Genomic DNA, 27958 nt, shown 5'->3' with positions numbered 1-27958 from the left:
GGGCGCTGAGGCCCCGCCCCGAGAAGACGGTGGCGGGGGGCGCGGCTTCCCTCGTCCCTACAAAAGCCGCGCGCCGCCGCCCGCTGCGGCCCAGCTGTGCTCCAGCTCCTCGAGTGGCCGTGATGGCGTCGCTCACGGTGAAGGCCTACCTTCTGGGCAAGGAAGACGCAGCCCGCGAGATCCGCCGCTTCAGCTTCTGCTTTAGCCCGGAGCCCGAGGCCGAAGCCGAGGCCGCCCCTGGCCCCCGGCCCTGTGAGCGGCTGCTGAGCCGTGTGGCTGCGCTCTTTCCTGTGCTCCGGCCCGGCGGCTTTCAGGCGCACTACCGCGGTGAGCGGGCCCGGCGCCCTCGCCGGCGGTGCGGGGCCGTGGCGCAGCCCTGCCCTGCCGGGCGGGTCCACGGCCCCTCGCCTCGGCCTGGGCGGCGCCCGCGGGGGTTTTCTCTGGCAGCTCTCCGGGTGGACGGCGGCCCGCGTGGGCCCCTAGCTCGGTCCTGGTGCCGCCCTGCTGACGAGCAGCGGTGGCCGCAGCAGCCCTTGAGGGGGGCGTCTGGCGCCGCCAGGCCCTCCCGGCGAGTCTCAGGCCTGGCGGCGTGAGAGGCCTCCTCCCCGCGGTGGTAGTGCAGGTTTTGGCGAGGGCGCGGGCGTCCTCACCTGCTCCCCCAGCGCCTCTCGGGTTACACCGCCTCCTGGCTGCCGCAGTCCGGGTCTGCCGGCGCCAGGTGGGGGTTGTGAGAGAACCCGGAAGAGCCGGGGCGGGCAGCGGCGGAAGGGCCGGCGGGCAGAGCGGTGACGCCGTTAAACGCCCCGGGAGGCGGGGCGCTCGGTGGTGCGGCCTGGCCCGCGACTCGCGGGCGGCTGGCAGAGGTCGAGCAGCCTCACGAACACCCAGGGCTAGGCGGAATCCAGGCGTTATCCCACTGGCAGTGATGAGAGGCACAAGAGAAAACGTGCTTAGAAGTAATGGTGTAGGGACAGAGTCCAGGAGGCCGCTCAGTTTCTAGCTGCGCGGGTGAGACGCTGGCTGCTGGGTGTGGGGTTAGCGGAGGTGGTTGTGCTGGGAGGGAGGCGGGCCCATGTACGTGGGGCGGTGCTAGGACCTTCTTCTGGACTGCTGCCAGGCTCCCAACTTGTTTTTCCACCTGTTTAAGAATTAGCGATTTTATTGAGCTACCACCCCATAGAATTCGTCCATTCAAAGTGTACAGTTTTTACCATATTCACGGATTTCTGCAGCCATTATCACAGTCATCTGGGAATCTTTCCATCACCTTCTGAAGAAACTCTGCCCTTTAGCGATCCTCCCATCCCATGCTTCCAGCCACAGATACCACTAACCTACTTTATGGATTCCCTTGTTCTGGGCAGTTCATGCAGAAATGTAGTCTGTTGTAACTGGCTTCTTTTATTTGGCATAATGTTTTTAAGGTTCACATATGTTCAGCATGTATCAGTATTTCATTCCTTTTTGTGGCTGAATAACATTCAGTTTTATGGATAGCACATTTTGTTGAGCTGTTCATTAGTTGATGGACATTTGTGTTGTTTCTGGCTTTTGATACAGCCACTATTTTTATGGTAGATGTTGCATCTGGTGACCCACAGACCTGATCTAGCCTGCAGATGTATGGTGTGCTTTGTCTTGCATGGTGGTGTTTTAAACCATTTGCGCCAACATCTAAAAATTGGAGACTACATACAAATACATAGTTTTAACTTTGTTGGGGGCGGAAGCAGGCAGACGTACTCTGCTTTAGTCTTTCAAGCCACAAGCGGTCCGGGGGGAGCAGGTCACAGATGGGGATCTCCACGCTGGCATGGGGACTGGGCCTGGCGGGATGCGCACAGAGGCAGCAGCCTTCTGATGGGGCAGCTGGTCCAGAGGCAGAGCAGAGTGGGCAGGAGCTGTCACTGCCGTCCCTGCACACACTGCTGCTGGCGTGTGTCCACGGCCCGGGCTGGAGTCCTTACCTTCCAGGCAGTGGAGTGAGCTGGTGGTTTGCCCTCAGCTCTGCTTTCCTCTCGGTCAGACAGGTGGGCTTTGGTTTATAGCCTTGCAATGGCCCTTCAGCACCAGCCTCAGCCCTTTTCAGCAGCTGTGTCCAACTGAGACACGCTGGGTGCTCACATGCTGTCTCTTAAACAATCTAGATGAGGACGGGGACTTGGTTGCCTTTTCCAGTGATGAGGAGCTGACGATGGCTATGTCATATGTGAAGGATGACATCTTCCGCGTTTACATTAAAGGTAAGGGGCTGCGCTGGGGTGCTGCCTAAAGCCTAGTGCTCCCTGCTGAGTGCACCTGGCTTGAGGTTATGCAGAAGTTCCTCCAAAGAAGGGGTGAGGAGACTGGGCCTCTTTAAGACAGGACCACAGTCATTACTCTGCTTGACCTGAGAAAGGAGTCTGTGTCCACCACAGGGGGTGAGGTTGGAGGGTCTCTGGGTTCACTCTTTTCTTGAGGGGAGTTCCCCTCTTGATTGCAGTCATGGGCCAGGGCAGCTTTGGGGTTTAGTTTAGTGCGGGTCAAGACCATAGCCATACGGACACAGCTCTCTGTTGCTCCTGCCTGGGCCACACGTCCCCAGGTCACAGGTGCAGGAATTGGAGCCTCTTAGCAGGTTCTGAAGCTGCTTTGTTACTGTCAGTTGAACACCTGAATTCCGGGTGGACTCAGTGTCTGAAGGGTGGCACTGTGGGCCTTCTGACCGATGGCCCCAAGTGTGATTCTTCGTGGCTCACCGAGAGTCTCGGCTCTCCATCCTGCCTGCAGAGAAGAAGGAGTGCCGGAGGGATCAGCGCCCCCCGTGTGCTCAGGAGGTGCCCCGAAACATGGTGCACCCCAACGTGATCTGTGACGGTTGTAATGGGCCCGTGGTGGGGACCCGCTACAAGTGCAGCGTCTGTCCTGACTATGACCTGTGCTCCGCCTGTGAGGGCAAGGGCCTGCACCGGGAGCACGGCAAGCTGGCCTTCCCCAGCCCCTTTGGGCACTGCTCTGAGGTGAGTGGGGCCTCCCTGTGGGTGGGTGCCGGGTAGCAGGAGCCCCCTGACTGGCACCCCCTTGCCCCTTTGCCTGCCCCTTCCTAGGGCTTCTCTCACAGCCGCTGGCTCCGGAAGCTGAAACATGGGCACTTTGGGTGGCCTGGCTGGGAGATGGGCCCACCGGGGAACTGGAGCCCACGTCCTCCTCAGGCAGGGGATGCCCACCCTGGCCCTGCCACGGAATCAGGTGAGGGTTGTATCTGCTGGCCTCTAAAGGATGAGATGTGAGGGTCCGCAGAGCTGGAGGCCTTTCCCTGTGCCCTAAAATCCTGCATGCCTGTGGCTGGCCTAGGCACTTTGTGGCCATTTGTGCATTTAATCCTCATAAAATCCTGCCAAGTGCAGGCATCATCTCCTTTGTACATCTGGGAAAACTAGGTGCCTCGGTGCTCAAGGCCACTAATGCACCTGCCCTGGTGGCCCTCGCATGCAGGTGGGAGGCCCCTCCAGCGCCTGCGTCTCCAGTCGGCTCTCTTCTTGTTGATGCTAGTTGTTAGGAAAGTCACAGCCAGGTTTGCTCAAGTCTTGTAAAACAGTTCCCAAGTTAAAAATTTACACATAGCTTGCATTCTGAACTTTTAGATTCTAGTTTTATTCTAATTTTATTAGTATTACTATGTCCTTTGATTCACCTTGTCTTTAGTGACAAAGATGAGGGTATTTGAGTAAATAATGCTGTTTTGGGGGGAGGGGTAAATAATACATTATACTCTGTGTACAGAGTTTCTAGGCACCAGGAAGGTAGATGAAGGGGGAGTGGTGTGAAAGACAAAGGGGCCTAGGAGGTGGCCTAGAGACGGGGAGAGAGGGAAGCAATAGGGTATAGGCTGCTGGGACCAGGCCCCGGGAGTAGGGCTTCTGGGACAGACAGGACTGTGACAGGTTTCAGTCATTGAGAGAGATGCTTTGAATTAAAAGTATCTTTTGTTTTTTGAAACCAAAGCCTCTGGTCCATCAGAAGATCCCAGTGTGAATTTCCTCAAGAATGTAGGGGAGAGTGTGGCAGCTGCCCTCAGCCCTCTGGGTAAGTGCCCCTCCTTTGACATCAGCAGAGCGTTTGGTAACCAGTGTGCAGGCAGCTGTTCTGTGGCTTTCAGCTGGGATACTGCAGAGGAGGGGCAGCTGATGAGTCTTTGAGACCAGTAGGATTCGTTGGCCGCATATCAATCAGCCTTGACCAAGTGCTGCACCACAGGCCGCTTGAGGTTGAGCTCCCTGACCAATTCTTCAGCTTTCCACACAGAGTGAAGTGGGGTCAGCCAAGAATCAGCCAGCATTTGGTTGGGCAATCCCACTAGGGAGGGTAACCAGGCTCAGTTTTAAGGCTGCCCTTCATCTTCTTCCTGCTTGTCCTTTGGAAGACCACTCTGTATTTCTCCTTACTTGAGCCTTGGGGTTTCTTTAAGGACTTCAGTGAGTCGTTAGCTGAGATGCCATATTGCTTTTCTTCCCTTTTCTGCAACCCCCAGCCTTTCCTGGTGCTTCCTAAGAACTGGGCTTGTGCCAGTGTTAGAGAGAAAGGAGTAAGGGAGGAAGGTTCTCGTGTCTGCTGCTGGATTCCCAGGGTGCAGGCCCAGGGTAGGTGTCTGGGTGGGTGAGCTGTGCACCTTCATAGTGTGACCCGGCCCAAGGCTAAAAATAAAACTTCAAACAGCACTTGCTGTGTTGCGGCCATAAGAATCAGCTGATGAAGGTGACTTATGATGGATCCATGATACCATCTTTGTGACTGCAGTGGCAGGAAGTGTTACCTGGTCTGTCCAAAAGTTGTGTCCAGTGTCTGAAAGAATGCTGTAGGACGGTGTCCAAGCTCACCCACCGCCCGCCCCCTGCCTCACAGAGCATGACTGCCGTTGCTTCCAACCTGAGACCATTTCTGCTCACATTGAAGCAGCTTTGAAGTAGCAGTGACATCTTGGCATCGCCACTACAGGAAATAGATCTCACACAATTTCTGTATTGGAGTTAAAGACTTTTGAGCAAGTGAGGAAAAATAATTACTATATTTAATGCTTTCTAAGGAGGGTAACAGTGGAGTAGAGATGAAATAATTGGGAGATAGGTTATTCCTAAACTCTGCCACTCACTTAAGACATAGTGAAGACATAGTAGGATTTTAAGTAATCCCAACTAATGGGTTGTTACTTAGAGGCCACGGAAAATTTTTCTTCGGAAGATAGTAAATGGACAGTGGTTCTCAAGTCCACTGAACGTCAGAATCACCAATTGAAAAGTTGGTTTTTATTTTTTGTTTTTGTTTTTTTATGGGAGGGTATATATTTTGGTGTATGGAAACTCTTAAAACTGATTATCCTGAAGAAAAAAGTTTTCTTTTGAAAGAATGAACAAGATAACTTGGGAAATCACAAAACCACATCTACATTCAGGCAGGAGACTTTAAAACAGTGAGGAGTTCCAGGTCCCTTGATTGGTTAAGTGGATTTTGGGTAGGGCATGAGGGTCTATGTGTTCTGAAGGCTTCCCAGGAGACTGTCACGCTTGCTTTCCATCCTGAGACCCATCTGAGCTTGTGAAGTGTTTCAGAACTGGACCTGGATTCTCCACTCAGGACACAAGGGAATAATTTTAGAAGTGCTCTGAGGTCTTCGGCAGTAAGAATTAAGGCTCTCAGGTCTTTCAAAGTGGTGGGAGTGCTTTCTGCTAACTCGGGAGGAGTCTGGAACCCTACAAAACAAGTTTCAGTGGAATGTGTGTTTGAGTAGCTATTCAAGAGAGCCATTCGAGGGATGGATTAAACTCTGTCTTTGGAGTTACGGGTATTTTCCTTTCTTTTGAGGAACTAACAGGATAACTCAGTCTACTAACTGCTTAGAAGGGAACATTAGTTCCAAGAGCAGGGGCCCAGGAGGGATATAACCACTAATACCTCTCAGAGGGCAAGTCTGTACAGTGAGTCAGCGACTAAGACCTTTTTTTGATAAGTGCTGTGAGAGCCAGCTGAGCAAGAGCATGAGCCCAGGGCTGTACCTGGCTGGAGGTCACAGCCACTGACTCCTAGGATGTAAAACAGCAGGGCCGTGGAGTCTTCCACAACCCCTACATAGAGACTTTGGGGATAGCAGGGCAGAGACTGTGGTACAGTCTTCTAAGCCCTGAAGTCTCAGATTATCATCAAGTTGGAAAAACTCTAATTCAGTCATCTCAAAAATTCATTACAGAAGAGTCGCATCATTCACCCATTTTAGAAAGTATATGGGTATCCATTGTACTGTTCTTCTGTCTTTTCTGATTATTTGAATGTTTCACAATGAAAACTGCAGGGGAAATGGAAGAAAAACAATGTAAATATTGCAGATGGGGTACCAGTTGCTAAGCCTGCTTTTATTTTCTCTGCTTGCTCCTCATACTCTACTAAAATAATAGTGAAGGGGTTAAACAAAATAAAGCAACATGGATAAAGAAAAAGGGAAAAAAATAATGGAGGACAAGATAAAACAATCTCATCAAACTTTGGAAGATGGAAAATGGATGGAGGAAAGTAACCAAGGTGGGATAATTTGAGGATTAATCCTGGAGGCCCAATATAGGATGAAAGAATTCCAGAGAGAGAACAGAGTAAACTGAAGGGAGGAGATGAACAAATACAAGACAGTCTCTTGGCACTAGGACCATTAACCTCTGGATTAAAAAGGGCCCCAGATGCCTTGGACAAGGCCTGAAAAAGACCCCACACCAGAGCTTAAAATTGTCCTGTCAGAACGCTTGGGACAAAGAGAGACTCCTGAAACTCTGAAGGCTGCTGTAAAAGCTTGGGAACTTAAGGAGCACATTAAGAGCTAGAAGACATGACTTCAAAAGTCTCATCTAAAACGGATTTTCAGCCTCGAATTCTGTACCCAACTAAAATGATCAAGTGTGGGAGCAAAACAGAGTTGTCAGGAATGAAACTGACAGGGTCTTAATCATCTTACCTGGGCTTGAACCATCTCTCTGGCCAAAATAAAGAAACAAGTCCAGAATGAAGAAAGAGGTACTTGAAAATGGTACCCAACAGATGAGAGAGTGCCAGCGGTAGTTGCCAGGATGGAAGGAAAGGCATAGGCGCTGTGCCTCTGGTTCAGAGAGCTGCCTGTCCAGGCTGGAGCTGGAAGCTCCATGCCTGCCTGGGACGGTCTCCAGGGGGAAAACCAGAATGGATGGGGTATCTGATACACTTAATCTGTGTAGAAAACGCTATAGAGAAGCTGTGAGAGAATATGGGGAAAGTTACCAAGTGAAAAAGAAAGCATCGTTACTGCTACAGATACAGAAAACTCTGAGGAAATAAGCCCACTCCTCAGCCAGCAAAGAATACTTTATATAAAGTGGCACTAACATAAACACTGAATACAGTTTTTACCAAAAAGCGAGTTTTTGAAAGGATAGGGGAAGTGTCGATCATCTAGAGTTAGAAATAAATGGTAAACATAAGTAGTCAGGAAAGACAGAAGCAGCACGTTGTCAGTTAAAAGTTGTCTCTGGAGGGTGGGCCAGGCTCTGTGGTGGGGGCAGGGACTCTATATTGCTTTTTAAATTTTATTGAAGTATAGTTGATTTATAATGTTAATTATGCTGTATAGCACAGTGATTCAGTAACACATATATGTATTTTCCATTATGGTTTATCATAGGATATTGAATATGGCTCCCTGTGTTATACAGTAGGGCCTTGATGTTTATCCATCCCATAGTCTTAACAATTTTTTTTAGTTTATATGTGACTGCACTGAGTCTTGGTATGTGTAGGCTTTCTTCAGCTGGGGCAAGTGGGGGCTACTGTCTAGTTCTGCACAGGCTTCTCATTGCAGTGGCTTCCCCTGGGAAGCACGGGCCACAGAATGTGCAGACTTCAGTAGTTGTGACCCTCAGGCTCAGTACTTGCAGCTCACACGCTCCAGAGCACAGGCTCGGTAGTTGTGGCACACGGGCTTAGTTGCTCCAGGCCAGGGATCAAAACCATGGCCCCAGCATTGGCAGGACGATTCTTAACTACTGAACCACCAGAGGAGGCCCTGTTCTTTTGAACTTGCTTCCCTCTAAGACATGGGGCGTGTCCTTGGAGAAAGTAAAACGAATTATAACATGAACCCAGTGAGTGTGCCCTCCCTTCCCTTCAGTGAGCATGTGCCCAGAGTGTGAGAGATTGGTGGACATGCTGTCTCACAGGTCTCACAAAGCTTGCACGAGCTGTCTGCCTGCCTGAGCAGGGGTAGCGTGTTCAGCGTGCGTGTTACTCACATCACTCGGCCCCTGCACGCAAGTAGGGTGCCTCAAGTGAGGACAAGAACGTCCTCCGCACTGCGGTGCAGCTGCTGTCCTGCTCAGTGAGGGGAAGACATAGTCTCTTTATGGACTTTGTGGCTCTGAAGCTGACCTGGGATGTTGCTATTAATCAAGTTTTTGTTTTCCCCCCGGCTTCTAGGCATTGAAGTTGACATTGATGTGGAGCATGGAGGCAAGAGAAGCCGCCTGACCCCCTCCTCTGCAGGCAGCTCCAGCACAGAGAAGTGCAGCTCTCAGCCAAGCAGCTGCTGCTCTGACCCCAGCAAGCCAGACAGGGACGTGGAGGGCACAGCGCAGTCTCTGACGGAGCAAATGAATAAGATCGCCCTGGAGTCAGGGGGTCAGCCTGAGGCAAGTGCCCCCCTAACACATCCAGAGCTTCTCCCAGGACGAGTCACAGCGCCTCCCTGGCACTCACACAGCCAGCAGAGCCCGTTTCCGTTGCAGAGTAGTTGGTGGCATTTAAGTTGTCCTGTGAGCCCTCCACTAGAATTCTGTAAAGCAAAAGGACTCTTGCTAGTCCTGCGTGCCCTGTCTCTCGCAGAGGTGAGGCTGTGGTCCGGTGGCCGGCTGTTCTCATTCTTGTGCTCACTGGGGGTCTGTTTCAGGAACAGATGGAGTCTGATAACTGTTCCGGAGGAGATGATGACTGGACTCATCTGTCTTCAAAAGAGGTGGACCCGTCTACAGGTGAACTCCAGTCTCTACAGATGCCTGACTCTGAAGGGCCGAGCTCTCTGGACCCTTCCCGGGAAGGACCCACGGGACTGAAGGAAGCTGCGCTGTACCCACATCTGCCACCAGGCAAGGGGCCTCAAGGAGTTTTGTATTACTCCCGTTTCCATTCAGGGCATCCGACCACTTGCTTCTAGCAACGCAGACAGGCATTACAGTCTCTACTGCAGGGCTTGTCTACTGATACAAGAGACATCTAGGAGTTGGTTTTGTCCTCTGCGTCTCCATGAGCCTTAGTAAGCTCAGCTAGTTTTAGAAATTTCTAAAACGAAGCACAGACCTGGAATTATGAAGGCAGGTGCAACGTGGCGGCAGCACTGGCTTCGGGCGCTGCCGTGCGCTGCTGAAAGTGGACTCGGAGCCCATCTCCACTGTCTGCTCGTGGGAAGTGCTGATCTTAGGCGGGGGCCACAGTCACGCTCCCAGTAGCAGCCGGGCAGGGAGCCACCATGTAAAGTGGGTGGTGTGGAAGGCAGGAGGGCCGCGTGGAGTGTGGCAGCCTGGGGAACACACACTGAATAAATGAGGCCACTCACACCCTGCTCTGGTTCATCACTGTCACATGGCAGAGACATTTAAACCATTATTCAGGTGGAACCCATCTAAGTGCCAAATTCAGCCCTTGGGCTGCCAGTATTTATCTTCTCTGCCGTGAAGCAGGGAGTGGCCAACTATGGCCTATGGGCCAATAATGACTGTCATTTTTATGATGGTTGGAAGAAAGTCAAGATGGGAAAATGAGATGAAATTCAAATCTGTATTCATAAATGTACGTTTTACTGGAATATAGACATACTAATTTTTTACATATTGTGTGGCTGCTTTTATACGTCAACAGCCGAGTTGAATTTTTGTGACAGAGACCAAATAGCCTGCAAAGCAGCTTAAAATATTGACTCTTGATTTTTTACAGAAAAAGCTTGACAGTCCCTGCCTTGGAGGGTCCCTGTGAGGATTAGGCCTTGTGAAAGGGCCATGCACAGGTCACATTTGGGGCACCGTGCCTCCTCCTCATAGCTGTTGTTACTCTCTCTGGCAGAAGCTGATCCCCGGCTGATTGAGTCCCTCTCCCAGATGCTGTCCATGGGGTTCTCTGATGAAGGCGGCTGGCTCACCAGGCTTCTGCAGACCAAGAATTACGACATCGGGGCTGCCCTGGACACCATCCAGTATTCCAAACACCCACCACCTTTGTGACGATGTTTGCTCACACATTCTGTGTCCCCTTTCTTGTCTCATAGTTGTGTTGAGTTAGTGTAGAACCCCAGTGCCTCTAAGTGCCAATTTCTCGTCATTCTTCTTTCAGAATCTGGGGGGTGGGGATGCACAAAGCCATTTAGGGCAGTAAGAACAAGTGACATGGGGGGAGTTCCAAGTGTGTGAGTGCTGATTCTGAGAAACGGATCAGTTTCCCATGGATGTCTGGCTCCTTCCAGCCAGGGGAGCCCCCCTGGGGCAGAGCGAGAGACTCCTTGCTGGGGAGCACGTGGAGACCGTACTGCATCCTGTCCGCACTCCCCCTGCAGGATTATACCAGCAGTCCAGAGTAGACCTTGCCAAATGGCTTCCTGCTTTTTCTAATGACTACACTGATATATAATTGATTTTCTGCTAGAAGTTTGATATCCTCTGAATTTAGCTAAAGGATCACCAGCATTCAGCCGGGGTGGAAGAGGCTGTCCTGTAGCGATTACAGCTCAGGACTGTAGCTAACATCTGAGAATAAGAAGGGCTCACAGAGGAACCGATGTTGTTCAGAGTACTGCCTATTTCATAACCACTGTAGTTACCATTTCCAAATGTGTCGGCTGCTTTTAAAGTTAAGAAAATCGCTTTGTAGCCATTCTATTTGTAAACAATTTTAATTAAAGATATAAACACTTTAATCAAAGATGGTACGAGAGGTAATCTGTTTGATGGTAATATTTATCGTCGCTTCTTATAGTTCCCATAAGTCCTCAGTCCTGCTATTTGAAAGCAACTTGGGGAACCCTGTTTTCAGTGGCACAGAGGTCACTGAATTGAAGGGTTCATGTAACAAATGTCTACATGAGTAACATACCAGTTTCAACTCACAGATCGTCATCAAAGTCCTCTCCAGTTTTAAAAAGGTCACATAGACGCACGAGTGAAGAATGTGCCTGCACCCCTTTGACCAAGGGCGCACCCTCTGCCCAAGGGCCTGTGCTCCGTGACTGCTCGGGGATCCTCCCACAGACCTGCTTGGGCCCAGGCATGGGAGTGTGTGTGGTCTGAGGAGACTGGCATGCACCGGGGAGCCTGCAGAGGCCTCCTTCCCTTGGAGTCTGGGCCCTGGGGGGCCCCTGCTCAGCTTGTGCTGCCTGGATTGGCCTGAGGCCTCTCTGCAGAAGGGTGAGGGGCTCTGTGTCCAAATGTGAGCTGTTTCCAAGACATTGTTCCCACTTAGACATGGTCCTGACCTGCTGGGCAGGACACGGTGGTTCCCCCCGGGGAACAAGCTCCATGGTGTCCCGGTCCTCAGGACGGCTCTCTCTACCCTTCCCCGCCAGGCCAGCATGGTCCTGCAGTGGAGACACGAGGCGATGGCACGTTCTCCCTTCAGAGGAACAAGTGCCTAGCAGACTCAAGGGACAGGGAGGAGCGGGTCCTGGGCATGCGCTACTCTTGGAATGAACCTCTGGGCACTGACAATTTCTGCTCCGTGTTATCTACTATCCTGTAGGCTGGCAGGCTAGGGATATGCCTTGATTTTGAGATTAAGCAAAGCACAGCAAATAAATGCCCTCTCTCTCACTCCAAATTCCATGACCAGGCTTTCCAAAAGAGCAAGGTGTTCCCATGGGATCAGTGGATCTATCTCATGGGACCTTAGAATCAGATGAGGGAGTGCCTGGGGTGCGAGCAGAAGGACTCTCAAACCGTCTGGAGACACCATGTGCTCATTGCCAGGCAGGGGGAAAGGTCTCTTTATAGCCGCGTCGAGGGTTTTAAAGCTGCAGGTACAGAATGTGACAGTGCCGCCGGGGCCTGGCGTCTCTCCCTCAGGAAACAAGGGTTCACTGAAAAATGAGTGTCACTGCCTACAAAGGAATGTGAAAGCAATGATAGGAGGGACCCGCAGCACCACCCCCAGGCAGCATGGAAGAGGCTCTGGGTAGTTGTTAGTGATCAGAGACTGCCCGCTCTGGGGCTGAGTTGCTGTGACCTCTTTGGACCTGTGCCAGCCTTGATTCCTCACCTTCAAAACAAAACAGGCTTGTGAACATTAGACACTGCAGTTAAAATGTTTAGCCCAGGGACTGGTACATCAGTAACTATCACACTCATTATTCTATGATTTGGAGATTCAGCGCTATACCCTTACCTGGGGGTCACACAGCTAGTTAGTAGCAACACCAAGTTTGATCTCTGCCTCTTGGCTTTGAATGGGTGCTCTCCACTACTGTCTGAAGCTGGTCAGGTCAACCCTGGCCTATGCTGGTGCAGCAGTGACATATGCCTGGCAGAGTTCCTCTGTCTGGACGCCTGTGGCTCCCACGACAGCATAAAGCAAAACCCTCATTCTGCGGCCTGGAAGGTATGGTGGGGTCTGCTAGGTTTGAAGCATCAATAACAAGAGCAGGTCCTAGGTGAAGAGAGTGCCCCAAATTCACAAGAACCCACCTGGGTAAATGCAGGTGACAGTTCCTCAGAAATCCAGGGCAGGTCCCAAGTTGAACAGTCTGGTGAAGACCTGGCGCTCCATGTAGAATGAAGAGAACGGTCCTGATGCAGAAAAGTCCTACTGGTCAACCTTGCTTGTCTCCAAGGCATCCAGTTGCCCTTTTGACTCAGTTAACATGAGACCCAAACAGTGCAGGCCAGAGAAAGGAGTTGGCTTAAGACATAACAAGACACATGGGAAGTTGGACTTTGGGGACAGAGGGGGAGGGTATAAGTCTTTTAATAGTCCAAAAAACAATAAAATCCAGCGTGTGCTCAATGGACACTGGGACACTGACCTTCAAGGACTTCAAGGTGACCTCACAGCTTCTGGAGTCCTGGACATGAGGGATGCAGAGAGGCTGGACTGTGCTCTGGTTCCATTTCCTGGCAAAGAAAATGCTGTCAGGAATCTAGTCCTGGGACTACCCTGGTCCAGGGGTAAAGATTTTGCATTCCAATGCAAGGGGTATGGGGTTCAATCCCTGGTCAAGGAGATCACACATGCCTCCTGGCCAAGAAACCGAAACATAAAACAGAAGCAATATTATAACCAATTCAACAAAGATCTTTAAAATCGTCCATATAAAAAACAATCTTTAGCAATGTAAAAAAAAAGATCCAGTCCTCCTTGTAATAATCTATAATGGAAAAGAAATTCAACAAGAATATATGTACACACATATGTATTATTACTACTATATACATAACCAAGTCACTTTGTAAACCTGAAACTAATGCAACATTATAAATCATCTATCCTTCAATAAAATTAAAAAAAGTACAGCCGAGTCCCACCACTGAGCAGTGGTCTGATCCTGACTTGGTGGTCGCCTGCTCTGACACCTAGCACCCTGCCATCCCTTGCAGCTCCCCAGATGGCTGCTCAGCTTCTGCCCTATTGTCAACAACAGGCTGCCCAGTGACATCCAAGGCAGTCCATTTCTCTGCTCTACAGCTTGCAGTTGCTAGAAAGTTCTTATTCTGAACTGGAATCTACCTCCCCAAAGCATCTGCCCTGGAAGAGCCACCTTAAACCTACATGAGGAGGTCTCTCAAAAACTCACTGAAATGCAGGTTAAGCTGAGAGGAGACCTGTGACCATCAGGTCTTTCCTGCTCTCAGCTAAAATCTCCCAGGCCCGTTAGCTTCTCTGGCCACACTTCACTTTGTCAACCTTGCCCTTGAGTTCCTCCCTGAGGTCAGCACAGTCTAGATGTTCTGAATTAAGTGAGACTCCTAAGAGGCGCCTCCACTGGCATCTTGCTCAGCCTCCACCTCTGCGCCTGGTGCCCAGCCCGGCCAGGGGCCTGTGCTGATGGCGCCTCCTGGCTCACAACCCTCAGGCTCCCTGCCAACCATGGAAGCTGCCTGTCTGTCCCCAAACCACGGGGCAGTTAGGTGGGGGTGGGTGAGGCTAGACTGGTGATGGGCTTGGCACCTCTTCCTAGGCAGGCCTGTGCTGAACGGAGGGTCTGGCTTTTCTCTCTCAGATGAAGGCTGTCTGTTGAAACACAATCCTTCTTTCAGCCCCAGTTCTTCGGAGTCCCTTTCCAGATACTTCAGCCAGCGGTTCTTTGAGGGCTGGGGTTTTTCCTACAGAATTGGGAAGTAAATTTATTCTCAAAAGTAGGCACCTTTACTGAGAATCCCCAGGGCAACTCTGAGGCCCAAGGGCCTCAGGACCCATGCCTACACCACCACCAGGAAAAGAATTCGACCGACAGGTAATGAGAGAGAGAGGTCTTGAACCGAGCACACTGGCACGCACCTGGGGAAAGCTTCAAGGCACAACTTACCAAGACCTTTGAGAATGTCCACACTCCCTGGTCCAGTAGTTTCAAATGAAGATGAAGGCACGAAGATGCTCATTAAAGTGTTACCAATAATTGCAAATATTTTTAATAGCAGAAGTTTGGTAAATGCCCAATAAGAAGGGAATAAAAGTGAAGTCACTCAGTCATGTCCAACTCTTTGCAACCCCATGGACTGTAGCCTACCAAGCTCCTCTGTCCATGGGATTTTCCAGGCAATAGTACTGGAGCGGGTTGCCATTTCCTTCTAAGTAAATATTGGCAAATCCACTATATTCTGTAGATACTTTTTAAAAATGAAAATAGTTGAAAGCTATATAGCAACACAGAAGATACAAGTGAAAATCCCAGGATGAGGCAAACAAGTATTTCTTACAGAAGTGATGATGAAAGATTAAGTCTGTAAGTAAAGAAACTGAAAGGACAGACTCAAGCATGCGAGAGCTGATGTGTTAAAGTGGTGTGCTGAAGAGTATCTCCCCTATTTATAATAAAAATACGAAGAGAACCTGGAGTGTAGACGCTGCCAGCATAATTCTATGATCAAAGGTGGAGCTCTTCCAGGGAGCCTGTCACAGTTGTTTCCCCTGTCCCTGGCAGGACAGTGATCTGGGACCCATGGCATCTTGGAGGTACCAATGGTGTCCTCTGCTCAGTTACTGGCGCTCTGACACACTGCCCACCCAACACTGAGCACCTACTTTGAGGCCCCGGGACAGAGCAGAACGTGAGCCTGTTGTGTGGCTCCATCTAGAGAAAGGGGACATAGCAACCCAGGCACTCTATAATAGCATCCTTTCCCCACCCAGGGTGCTTCGGAACAAGGGGAAGAGGACAAGGAGGTGAATCTCAAGTTAAGTTCAGAAGAATTTGCCAAGCAGTCAGAAGAAAAAGCCCTTTTCATAGTATTGCAAGTATTTGTTTACATGGCTGTCTACACACTTACAAAAGGGAAAGGTTTATTCATTTTTGTATTCCCTGCAGCTCTAAGCCAAGTTTTCATCAGTCAGTGACATCAACATTTGTTTACAGAACAAATGATGAATGAATGAATAAATGGAGCCTCTTCGTGGCAGAGCTAGCTCAGGTAGCTGGGCTGAGATGGGGCTGCTGCCTTACCTGTGGACCTGCAGAGGCCGCCTGCCAAGGACCCACATTTTCTTCCTCATTGGCACTTATAGAATCTCCCAGAGACCTTAGGGAAAGATTGTACAATTGTTCTTTGTAAAATGACCAGGAAGATGAAGGACAGTGAAGGCGGGAACAGTAGGATGCACAGACTTAACAATGGCGATCAAAGCCTGCTCAGGGGAACTTATTGATTGAACTTATCTCTGTTGTTTCGATGTGACTTGGACATCTTCCAGCAGTTCAGAAGGCAGAGGGACCATCTGTTCCTTGCAGCAACAGGAAAAGTAACGTTGGGCAGAAGGGGCGCTCTTCGTGGCTTTGCCAAAGACTGGCTGTCATCGACTGTGTGACTCTGGGTACATCACTGTATCCCAGGTTCCTCATTTACAAACGGGGGTAACAATGCAAGGGGACTGTGAAGATCAACGAGACAACACGCGTGCGCCTGCCCTGCTCAGGGCCTGAATAGAGACTGATTCAGCTGAGCTCTGACAGTCCCTCCCATCAGCAGCGGCAAGGTCCCCACTGCAGAGGGTCACAGGAGTGTCTTTACAGTTGTGTGATATCTCAGCCACTACGAGATAAGGCCTTTTCCGCAGTTAGATGTGTCTTCACCCAGCCTCCCAGGGATAGCAGGGGTCTTTCCTCACACGGAGAGCACAGTGAGGAGCCGGAGCCTCTGCAGCCTCGAGTGGAGCCGGATGGCCAATTAAAACACGCACTGTTCGAGGGCTGAAGGCTAGCACCGAAGCCGCAACCACCCGTGTCCAACAGGGCTGCCTCCTCACACGAGGAACTCTCTCTACTGACCTACAATGGAAACCCAAGGCCACCAAACGTGGGCACCTCTATGTCAGTTTCTTCATTTGTAAACCAAAGCGAATGATCCTCCTGGGGTGACGAGGAAGATGAAATGGGATCATGCGTGTGAAATGCCCACTCTGCCGCACGGTCGACACCGCAGTGTCCAGCTGAGCGGTGTCCTGCCTGCTACTGACCAGAACTCTGCTCACCATACTATGATCTGGGAACTCAACTCCATCCACTGCAGAGCCTCTCTCTGCAGTATGAAGGTATGGTCTGTCTTCTCACTTCTGACGTTACCCTGAGAACCGGGCGTCTACCATTTCTCAGCAGGTGATTTCTCATCTCGCTGCATTTTAGTTCTTCCCTTTGTTTTCCATTTTCTCTGATTTCATTATGTTGTTGTGCCAAAGGGCGGAGTTTATCTTTTAAAATTAACTTACTGAGGTATGAGTTATCATTAACCTACCCTAAAATGTACCAAATTGAGTGTTGGTACACCAGATGAGTTTGGTAAATTATATTTTTGAAACTATTACTCCAATCAAGATATAGAAAATTTATTGAGATATAATTAGCAAGATTTACAAAATTTTCGTCACCCTTCTCTGCCCTTGTAGGTGAACACCACTCATCCTCACAAGTGTCTGGTCTTTTGCGTCTGACATCTTTCACTCAGCAATGGTTTTGAGGTTTGCCCATGTCATTTCTGTTGCTGAGTAGTGTTCTACTGTATGAAAATACCACAGAATGTATATTCAAAATCACACTGTCTTGATTGCTGTAGTGTTACACTAAATCTTGAAATCAGGCTGTATAGGTCCTCCAGTTTTGTTATCAAAATCGATTTGGCAATTGCATTTCTATATAAATTTTAGGATCAGTTTGTCAATTTCATAAAAAAAAAAACAACTGCTGGAATTTTGACTGGGATTAAGATGACTATAGATCAATTTAGGATGAACTGACACCATGACAATGCTGAATGTTCTAATCCATGAGCATATTTCCTCATTTAGATCTTTTTAAAATTTCTCTCAGCAGAGTTGTGTAATTTTTACTGAAAATATCTTGCACACTTTTGGGTTATATTTATCCCTAAGTATCCTATTTTTTGATGGTATCATGAAAGGTATTTGATTTTTAAAATCGTTTTCCAACTATTCACTGCAGTTATAGAAAAATAAAATCTAGTTTTGTACGTTGACCATGTATCCTTGTGATTTTGCTAAATTATTAGTTCTAGTAGCTTTCACTTTTCACTTTTGTGCACTAGAGAAGGAAATGGCAACCCACTCCAGTGTTCTTGCCTGGAGAATCCCAGGGATGGCGGAGCCTGGTGGGCTGCCGTCTATGGGGTCGCACAGAGTCGGACACGACTGAAGCGACTTAGCAGCAGCAGCAGCAGCAGCAGCTTTTGGATAGGTTCATTAGGATCTGCTACAGACACAATATTTTTATCCAGTTTGGGATTAGATGCATTTCCTGAATCTAAGAATGTAAGCCCTTTGATTCTGGAAAAAGTTATGTTCATTTCTGCAAATACTGCCTTTTCCCATTCTTTTTATTATCTCTTGCTGGAACTCATCTCTGTATATTTCATGTCTCTGAACTTTTATATTTTTCACCTTTCTGTCTTATTCACATTGACAATGTGCATAATTTCTTCAGGTTTATCTTGCATTTCACCAATTCTCTCTTTAGTTGCACTTAATCTGCTTACCAGTCCACTAAGCTGTTTTAGAAAGATTTACTTATTTACTTGTATTTGGCTGTGCTGGGTCTGTTGCTGCGCTTGGGCTTTCTCGTGGGCTTCTCACTGCGGCGGCTTCTCCCGTTACGGAGTGCAGGCTCTAGACGTGGGGGCTGCCTGTGTTGCCACCTGTGGGCTCCAGAGCACAGGCTCAGGAGTTGCGGTGCAGGGCCTAACTGCTCCACGACACCTGGGATCTCCCAGGACCAGGGACTGAACTAGTGGCCCTTGCATTGCAAGGCGAAGTCTTAACCACTAGGCCAACAGGGAAGCCACTAAACTTTTAATTTCAGTGACTAAACTCTTCATTTCTACAGACTTTTTGGTTGTTCTTTAAAAAACTGGTTAGCTTTTAAAGTCTCTTGCTCTTCTTTATATCAACCATCCTCATTTAATTTCATTAAATACATTAAACATACAATATTATGTATTCTGAACTCTTTTTGGACCTGACTTCTCTGTCATTTCTGCTGTCTTTTGCTCATGGTGACATACTTCCTTAAGTTAGTTAAATGATCTTTAACTTTGGGTATATGCCACTTGGAATTTCATATATCCTTTGATGCCTGGGTTGAAGATGTATTGCTCCAAAAAGGAGCTACATTTATCTCTGCTTCCTGGGACAATTTAAAAATAAGTTTGAAGGGCTTCCCTGGTGGCTCAGTGGTAAAGAATCTGCCTGTCAATGCAGGAGACATGAGTTTGATTCCTGGTCTGGAAAGATCCCCCGTGTCACAGAGCAACTAAGCCTGTCTGCCGCAACTATTGAGTCTGTGTTCTGGAGCCTGGGAACTACTGAAGCCCATGCAGCTTAGATTCCATGCTCTGCACCAGGAGAATCAGCCGCGACAAGAGGCCCACGTGCTACCACTCCAGAGCGCAGCCCCTGGCTCACGGCAACGAGAGAAACGCCTGTGCAGCAACAGAGACCCAGCAGTCAAGAAAAGAAACTAAGTCCTCAGCTTGAGACTTTTCACACAGCATGTGTAAAGGTCATGTGATAGCGTCCTTGCGCTTACAAAATCCTGAAGCAGTGGTTCCCCTCTTTAGCCAGTGCCAAGGGCAAGACAGGCTGGGTGAACCTACCTCGGAGGGGTGCCTTTCTAGGTCATTTGTACACCAAGGGGGTACTCCTTTGGGGACTCACCTTTACGTGGTGGTCTCCGACTGACCTTCCCACACTGAACAGACTTTGTCTTCATCTCCTGCCTCCCTCCCAGCTACTTGGAAGCTGCAGGGCAACAGGTTTCAAATGCCCCAGCAGCCCAGCTTATTCTCTGGATTTTGGCTTTTGCTTCATTTTGGATCTCTGATGGCTACTTATCTTCTTGTCATCTCATCAGTGCCTTTAAAATATTGTGGCTGGCATTTTAAAATTAACTTCAGTGGAAAGACTGTTCACTATCTAATTGCCATGTTGTTAGACATGGAAATCTAAGGGATTTCTCCATCATACACTCCCACCATCCACTCAAGATGAAAACAGGGCAAGATAACCAGGCCTCCCTCAAACTATCATACCTGAGTGACATCTCTGAAATCTGTCCCTGCAGCAGGTTTAATTTTTGGACATGGCGTCTACAGTCAGCACCAGAACCCTCACCGTAAGCCTGAGAAACAAACACAGATATGAGTTTAAAAAGTATTGACAGAATGTTGAGAAATAGATCCATTCGAGGCACAACTCAGGGAAGGTAAAAATGTACTATGCAAGGCCTGAAGCACCATGCAGGAACTCAAACAATGACTGCCATTTCTGCAGTGATTTACAAACTAACAGTCTCAGGGACTAATTTCAGTCAATCTGGCTGCCCACCATCACCCTGAATCTTACATATCAAAGCCAAACTCAACCCAAACCCCACACAAATTGGAATAAACATAAGGAATTCAGAAGAGAAGTAACGCAAATTGCCAAATTCATGAAATGATCCTTAACCCTCACTCACAAGCAAAACAACATAAAACAGATGAGATACTTATTTCTCACTTAGTAGTCACTCATTTGTTCAATATATATTTATGAAGTACCTATTATGTGCCAGGACCGGAACTAGGTAAGGACAATACAAGAGTGTATAAACATCACTGTCATCACAGAGCTCTGTAGTGTAAGAGGCAGATAGTAAGCTCATAAGACACCTATAGGCCATCAGATGGTGAGAAGTGCTACACAGGAAAGCAAGGCAATGCAGTGGGGGTGGGCAGAGGGCAGACACAGTAGGTGATTTTATACGAGGTGTTCAAGAGGTCCACGAGTGGATCACTGAGAGGGTAACATCTGAACACAAAACAGGGAGATAAGCGGGAACGAATCATGTAGATAGCAGAAGCAATGGAACGGAAAGGAGTGCAAACACCTGGTATTTTGGAGAAACAGCGAAGAGGCCACGTGGCTGGAGTTGCATGGTCTAGGGCAAAGAGGGTAGGAGATGAGGTTTGGAGTGCAGGCCCTGTTACAGGAAAAGTCAGCCTTATGGGCATGAGATCTGCTCTGCTCTCTTTCTTGAAAATCTTACTCATCTTTGAACCTGTGTTGTGTAAGCGAAGTCTGATGAGATGATGAAACATGTTCTAAGTTGTGGACAGCAAATGTGCCCACCATTCCTTGCCACTCTGTTTGCACAGAGCATGCCCGACGCACTGGCGGCAGAGGCCTAGTGGCAGAGCCCCGGTGAGCTCGCAGGGTGTGAGAGCCCAGTGAGGCTCCAGGCGTAGGCCGCGTGCGCTGCCTGTGCCTAAGTCCGGGAGGTGTGCCCGTGCCTGAGGGGCCAGGGCTCCCAGGGGGACCAGAACCTGCTTCAGCTGCAGAAAGAAGGCAAGGGTACTTCACCAACAGCATCAACAACCAATAAACCTATCATATCTCTTCTTATTCCTATTACCTCCCTGGAATAGCCTGTGCCATAGAAAAAGAGACAGAAGCACAATCCACAGTTCCTCTTCTTCTTGGTATTTCCTTACTAATCAGTGAGTGGACGGTTCAGAGTGTGGGTAGAACGTGTGTGTGTCAAACAGTGAGGTAAAAGTAGCTGGGTTAATTTCGTGCAACATCTCCACTCTTAAGAATAAAATACACAGGCGTATATGAGCTACAAAAGAAAAACTGTGTTTCTGATCATTCTACATGTGTACTAAATGCTCCTATATTATTCTGTATATGTTCCACATACGTACTAATGTTCTTAGCATTTAAAACCAGTGTTGCACAGTCTAAATGGTACTGCACTATTTAAATGTTAGCTTTTAACATGTTAAAATGTTGGTTAAAATCAACATTTAGTTAGTTTTTCTTTACACAGGAATAAATTATATAGTAAATTAAAAAAACAGCAAATAGGGACTTTCCTAGTGGTCCAGTGGCTAAGGCCTGAGTTCTATCCCTGGTGGGGGAACTGGATCCCATGTGCTTCAACTGAAAAGACCCTGCACACCGCAACTGAGACCTGGAGCAGTCAAATAAATTAATAAATAGAAATAAATATTTAAACCATTAGTAAATAAAAAACCTTAGGAAAAGTCAGGAGATCATGAAAGAAGAGCTTAATATTTAGAACCCTTAATAGCAGTTTTTTTCTGCTTTTGCAAAGGGGCCCACATTTCCACTTTACATTGTCTCCTGCCCCGTCCAGGCCCTGTCTGAATGCCCACATATACTACTCCAACCTGGAAGGTCTGACGTGATCCTGCGCACGTAGGACCCTTGGGCTGCGGTGCTGAGACTGCATGGCTGAAACAGGTGACCAGCCAGGAGGGGGCTGCAAATACTGAGGCAACTCAGTCCACTGTGATAACAAGTGGGCACAGTGTGGGTACGTTGTGACTAAATTTGCTGATGGGTCACATGGAGAGTATAAAAGAAAAAGAAGAGTCAGGGATGAGTTCAAGGTTTGTAGCCCGAACAACTAGAAAGAGACTGGGCAGTTGAGATGGGGATGACTGTGGGAAAAGCGGGTAGGTGAAAGGAAGGGGAGGGCTTCCATGTGGAATGTAGGTTTGGGATGCTTGTTAGATATCCAGCAGAGAGGTAAGTGGCCAGAAGCATATACAAGTTCACTGGCAGGCCTCGGGTCTGACACAGACACTTATCTCAGACCACTAAGGGAATGACTGTGGCTAGAGAAGAGGTGAAAAGCAAAACGAAAAACTGAGTTCCAGAGCACTCCAGAGTTTAGAAGATGAGGAGACGGGAAAAAACTAGCAAAGAGGATTGAAACACAAGCCAGGAGCAGGGTGGCTAGAGCCCAGGCAGAGACTTCAAGGAGGAAGAAGCGGCTAACTGACAAATGCCCCCAGTAAGCCGCGTCACTTGAGGACTGAGAACCAACCATTATTTTCAGCAACACAGAGACCATTGCTGACTTGGACGTGAGCAATTTTAGAAGACTGGTGTGGAGTGAAATCCCATTTTGGGCAAGTTCAAGTGAGAATGGGAGGAGATGAACTGGAGAGAGTAAAGGCAAAATTTAAAAAGATTGATAACTGACTTATGATTGCCAAGAGGGAATACGGTGGGGAAGGGATGGACTGGGAGTTTAGGGTTAGCGAGTGTAAACTATTATACATAGAATGGATCAACAACAGTGCTCTACTGTGCAGCACAGGGAACTATATTCAATATCCGATGATAAGCCATAATGAAAAATATGGAAAAAGATGTGTGTGTGTGTGTGTGTATACACACACATACAATTTCTGCAAATAACTGCATCACTTGGCTGTACAGCAGAAATGAACCCGATATTGTAATTCAACTATACTTTAATGAAATAAATTAAATAAATTCCCCAAAGACTGACAACTTATGTATGGCATAACTGGGAGGGTGTGCGCACTCTTGCATGGCAGAAACTGCTCTCTGAACACTAAAACGCATTCTCTCCTCATCTGAGAGCAGACTAGACTACACTTTCCAGTCTTTCTGGCAGTCAGGTGTGGCCATGAAACTGGGCTCTTCTCACTGGAATGTGAACCACTTCCAGACTCTTCCTGGGTAGTGTTTTCCTGATCTTGCACCTTTAGGGGCTTGTGGCATCAGGAGACAAGCCTCAGGAAATAGGAGAACCTCAAGATGACAGGTGCCAGGGTCCCGAATGATCACACCAAGTACAGCTGCCCTGCTCATCTCAAACTCTCCCAGGACTGTTCAAAATAGCAACAGAAACTTCTATTGTGTTAAGCCACAATCGTGGTGTCTGTTAATGTGGCCTAGTCAGTCCTAAGCCATACACCACTGCATAAGCATGGGAGGCGCTGAGAGGAAGGCAAACCTTCCTCAAGAATTCAGAAATACAGGCTGATACCTAAAACATGTGCAGTCATCAGCCAGCCTCCTGACTTCTGAGACCCCATCTCAGGGTAGGTCTCAGCTGCTATACTTAGCGACAGATGACCTAACTGTCCCCACTTCTGCCCATCCCAACTGACAGGACCAGAGGTGGACATCTGAGTCAACCACATCAATCAGATTATTTCTCCCAGGAGTTTATAACTGGGACTCAGCTCTTTCAGTTGGTTTGAAATGAGATTCTGTGGTCTGTGAGTGGAGTAAGTTACTGTGAGCTGGAAAGAGAGAGAAAGGAAAGGAAAGCTGGAAAGGGAGAGGAGGAGGAAGGTATAGTGAGAAACTCGGTGAAGGGAGGAGGAGGGAGGGAAAAGACGATGCTTGTGTGGCTGGCAGCTCTTCAGGTCTTGGGGTTGGTTCCTCAAAGGTCCAGGGCAGTTCTTCCCCTGGATCCCCACAAGATATCCCATTACCTTGCCAATGCATTTTAAATTTTGCTGAAGTGTTTTTTCCTATAATCTGCAACTGAGAGAACCTTGGTCGAAAGAATTCCTCTAACTTGTAAATTTGTCCTAAGGAAATAATTGGTCCAGTAAAGAAAGAGGTATTTGTGAGAAGCTTCACTACAGAGTTTGCTGGTGGCTTAGACAGTAAAAAAATCTGCCTGCAATGCAGGAGACCCGGGTTCAATCCCTGGATCGGGAAGATCCCCTGGAGAAGGGAATGGCAATCCACTCCAGTATCCTTGCCTGGAGAATTCCATGGACAGAGGAGCGTGGTGGGCTACAGTCCATGGGGTCACAAAGAGTCAGACATGATTGAACGACTACACTTTCTTTCTTTCTTTTACTACAGAGTTGTTCGTAATAATGAAAACTAAAATCAACCTAAGTGCCCATCAATGTGGGGCTGGTCATTTATTCATTCGACAGACATTCCTCGAGCGAGCACCATCTCACAGGCACTGTGCTAGGTACCAAAAGTATACAGTAAAATGTAGAAAAAAGGGTATATGTGTGTCCATCAACAGATGAATGGATACAGAAGATGTGAAGTGTGTGTGTGTGTGTGTGTCTGTATATATAAATCTAATGGAATATTACTCAGTCATAAAAAAGAATGAAATATTGCCATCTGCATCAACATGGATAGACTGAGAATGTATTATATTGAGTGAAGCAAGTCAAAGACAAGTATTATATGACTTATATGTGGAATCTAAAAATAATACAAATGAACTTATTTACAAAACAGAAACAGACTCACAGACATAGAAAACAAACTTATGGTTACTAAAAGGGAAAGAGGGGGAGAGGAATAAATTAGGAATATGGGATTAACAGATATACATCACTACATATAAACAAGGATTTATTATATAGCATAGGAAACTGCATTCAATTTCTTGTAATAATTTGTAATGGAAAAGAATAGGAAAAAATATGTATAACTAAATCATATTGCTATATACCTGAAACTAACATAATATTGCAAATCAACTATACCTCAATTTTTTAAAAAGTGTATATAAATAAAAGAGGCAAAGCATTTATTCTCAAGGACTTACAGTCTGAGATGGACAATACTCACATAAACACACTTGACTATATTTCTGACAGGGAAGTGAGATTAACTAGGGGATGCCTCAACAACAAGCACACAGAGGGAAGCAGGTCTGGATTGTTTCAAGGTCAGAAGGAAAAGTCCTTGCAGCTGAAAGAAGAGAATGATGCGATGAGGCTGCAGAGGTAGGATCAAGGGTTGGAACAGGTGCACAAAGGGCTCAGTGAGGAGACTGTGTGGGTGGGTCAGTATGTACGGACTTGGAAAAAAAACTGTAATCTGGGTGAAAAAATTGGGTTAATAAGAGCATTTACAACCTGCTCCCTTCAGTCCATGCGCTCTTTCACCTCCTGACTACCTTCACACCCTGCCCGCCCCTTCCACACCCCTGGATCTCTAACAGCTGTCTATCCATCCCCAGTTAAGTCTGATTACTCTTACAGACTGCACTCTCCTCTCACCGCGCTGCTTAATTTTAAATTACATGTGTGGTTTTAGTTTCTCTTCCCCTTTCACAAGGGCAGATCTGTACAGGCAATAAGGACACCTTCTTACCTTTCACTGTTTCCCATGCCTACACACAGAAGGTACTCAGTAAATGCTGACTGACTGAATAAACAAAGGAAGGCCACTTTCCAGGCACCGCTCCACCCACTTCACTTCCTGGAGGAAGACGGTCTTCGGGAGCAGGAGCTCTCTATCTAATGAACCTGAGTCGATAATAGAACAGCGGGCTCCATGAGCAACACACTTGTGCACGGCTGGGTCCTACCTGCTATCTGGTGCGCGTATTAGACACCCTGCTTCTTGGGACTCACCTGCAAAAATGACTGCTTCTTTCCACAAGCTTTGCATGTCCACTTGAGACTCTTTTTCACCTATAAAGACATTTCAGAAATATAGCTATGATAATTATTTGAAACAGTTGGAACCGGATCAGAAATAGTAATTTAAAGAGATCAGTGGAAAAGAATAGAGTCTAGAAACAAACCAACACATGTATGAAAACTTAGTATATTATAAAGGTGAAGAAAGAAGAGCCTATTTAACAAGTGGTTCTGGTAAATTGGGTATCCATATATTCATAAACAGACTCAAATTCAGTTCAGTCTCTACTATCTATTATTCTCAAAAAATTCCATAACATTTCAAGTCTTGATAAAGCTGACTAGATGGGGTGTCTCAACATAATAAAATGGCTTATTTCCAGCTCTAAAGCTGCAGAATCACCATGAGCATTCCCATGAAAGTCAAGAACAAGTCAAAGATTTGCACTATTATTTACTCTTTTTGGATGTGCTAGCCAACAGAATTGGAAAAGAGAAAGTAACTAAGAGATATGAAAATGGAGGGAAAAAAACTAACCTTATTTATGAATATTATGATTTATTTCTTTAAAACCCAAGATAATCAAATGAAAAACTACTAAAACCAGTAAGACAATATATTAACATAGGCACTAGGTAGAAAATTAATGTAACGAAAATTAATATCGTTTATAAGCAAACATGTAGTTAGAAGAGATAATGAAAGAAAAGTCCATTTATAATGGCAACAAAGAAAATGCTACCAAGAGGCACCAAAGCTGCTTTAACAGGTGGAATGAGGACTTCCCTGGTGGTTCAGCAGTTAATCCGCCTGCTGATGCAGGGGAGACCGGTTTGATGCCTGGTCTGGGACGACTCCACAAGCCTCAGAGCAACTAGGCCTCTGCACAACTAGACCTGCGCTCTGCAACCTGAAGCCTGCCCCGCCACAGCCCGCACTCTGCAACGAGAAGCCGAGGCAATGAAGACCCAGCACAGCCCAAACCAAATTAATCAATGCTAACAATAAAAGCTCTTTAGAAAAGAGATGGACTGAGATAGCATGCTTAACATCATGAAGATGTCTAAGTTGATTCATAAAAATAAATACAATTGAAACAAAAACCATCGGGTCTTTTGCAGAAGTATCTAAAAGGATTCTAGGGAGGACAAACAACATCTATTACAAATTGAAGTGGGTATATCCTAAGATTCTACTTCTCAGCATCTACTTTCAAACACCATAAAAATATCGTGTACTTTCTATAGCTACATAAGCAAGTAAGAAATGCAATAAAAAATATTAAAAGTTCTGGAAGGACAAGCAGTAACTGACTAGCTCTGAGGGGCTAGAAAGAGCGAGAGAGAAAGAGAATATGGTATAAAAGGATCTTTGCAATTGGACAGGCCTAGCAGAGGAGCTCGGCCGGCTGTCCTGGGTCTTCCTCTAGTTCCAGCTAGCAGGAGCTACTCTCTAGCTCTGGTGCCACGGTTTTTCATGGCGGTAGCTTCTCTTGTTGCAGAGCATCGGCTCTAGGGCTCCTGGACTCACAGCTGTAGCTCACGGGGCCCAGAAGTTTCGGCACATGGGCTTAAGTGCTTTGCAGGCATGTGGAATCTTCCCCAAGCAGGAATCAAACCCCTGTCCCCTGCACTGGCAGGCAGATTCTGACCCACTGTACCACCAGGGAAGTCCTGGTTTCTACAAATCTTACAACCAAAAAGCAAAATGCCCCCCAAAGGCCACAACAACGGGTATGGAGAAGTGACATCAATAAAACCTAGTTCTCACAACTGATACCGTCACTTGTCCGGGCCTCAGCACACGCCGCAACCCCACGAGACTGAGCCCACGTCTGCGGGCAGGGCGTGGGGAAGAGCTCTAGCCTCTCAAGGCTCCACCTCGTCCTGCCCGCCATCCCCGCGCTCGGGGGAGGGGAGGCCCCACCTGGTGAGCCTGGAAAAGGCTGCAAGAGCAGCATCGAAGGACCCGCGCCTGCTGAGGAGGCGCCATCGCGGCCCCTGGCCCCCGCGCTGTCGCCGGCTTCCGGCCCCGCCGC

General features: G+C 47.8%; 2 protein-coding genes across 5 annotated transcripts; one reads left to right on the top strand and one right to left on the bottom strand.

Moving 5' to 3' along the window:
- Positions 1 to 99: 99 nt before the first annotated feature.
- SQSTM1 (sequestosome 1) lies at positions 100 to 10956 on the top strand. 3 transcript variants are annotated; one of them, XM_052644291.1, is made up of 8 exons: positions 100 to 252; positions 2148 to 2243; positions 2770 to 2999; positions 3087 to 3228; positions 3985 to 4065; positions 8464 to 8675; positions 8933 to 9128; positions 10099 to 10956. In XM_052644291.1, the coding sequence occupies exons 1-8, from the start codon at positions 123 to 125 to the stop codon at positions 10254 to 10256; spliced, it is 1245 nt and encodes a 414-aa protein (XP_052500251.1). In that variant the 5' UTR covers positions 100 to 122; the 3' UTR covers positions 10257 to 10956. The 3 variants fall into 3 exon arrangements, with proteins under 3 accessions (XP_052500251.1, XP_052500250.1, XP_052500252.1); XM_052644290.1 differs by having other exon boundaries at positions 100 to 327; XM_052644292.1 differs by lacking the exon at positions 100 to 252 and adding an exon at positions 780 to 1008.
- MRNIP (MRN complex interacting protein) lies at positions 10857 to 27958 on the bottom strand. Of its 2 annotated transcripts, XM_052644293.1 has the most exons (8): positions 27847 to 27958; positions 25911 to 25970; positions 19767 to 19855; positions 15677 to 15752; positions 14185 to 14339; positions 13043 to 13130; positions 12705 to 12806; positions 10857 to 11602 (listed from the first exon to the last, which is right to left on the bottom strand). In XM_052644293.1, the coding sequence occupies exons 1-8, from the start codon at positions 27910 to 27912 to the stop codon at positions 11132 to 11134; spliced, it is 1107 nt and encodes a 368-aa protein (XP_052500253.1). In that variant the 5' UTR covers positions 27913 to 27958; the 3' UTR covers positions 10857 to 11131. The 2 variants fall into 2 exon arrangements, with proteins under 2 accessions (XP_052500253.1, XP_052500254.1); XM_052644294.1 differs by lacking the exons at positions 15677 to 15752; positions 19767 to 19855 and having other exon boundaries at positions 10858 to 11602.

This window comes from Budorcas taxicolor, chromosome 7 (assembly GCF_023091745.1).
Source record: "Budorcas taxicolor isolate Tak-1 chromosome 7, Takin1.1, whole genome shotgun sequence".
Classification (NCBI taxonomy): domain Eukaryota; kingdom Metazoa; phylum Chordata; class Mammalia; order Artiodactyla; family Bovidae; genus Budorcas; species Budorcas taxicolor.
Note: the sequence above shows the minus strand (reverse complement) of the source record. Positions and strands in the feature narration are given on the sequence as shown.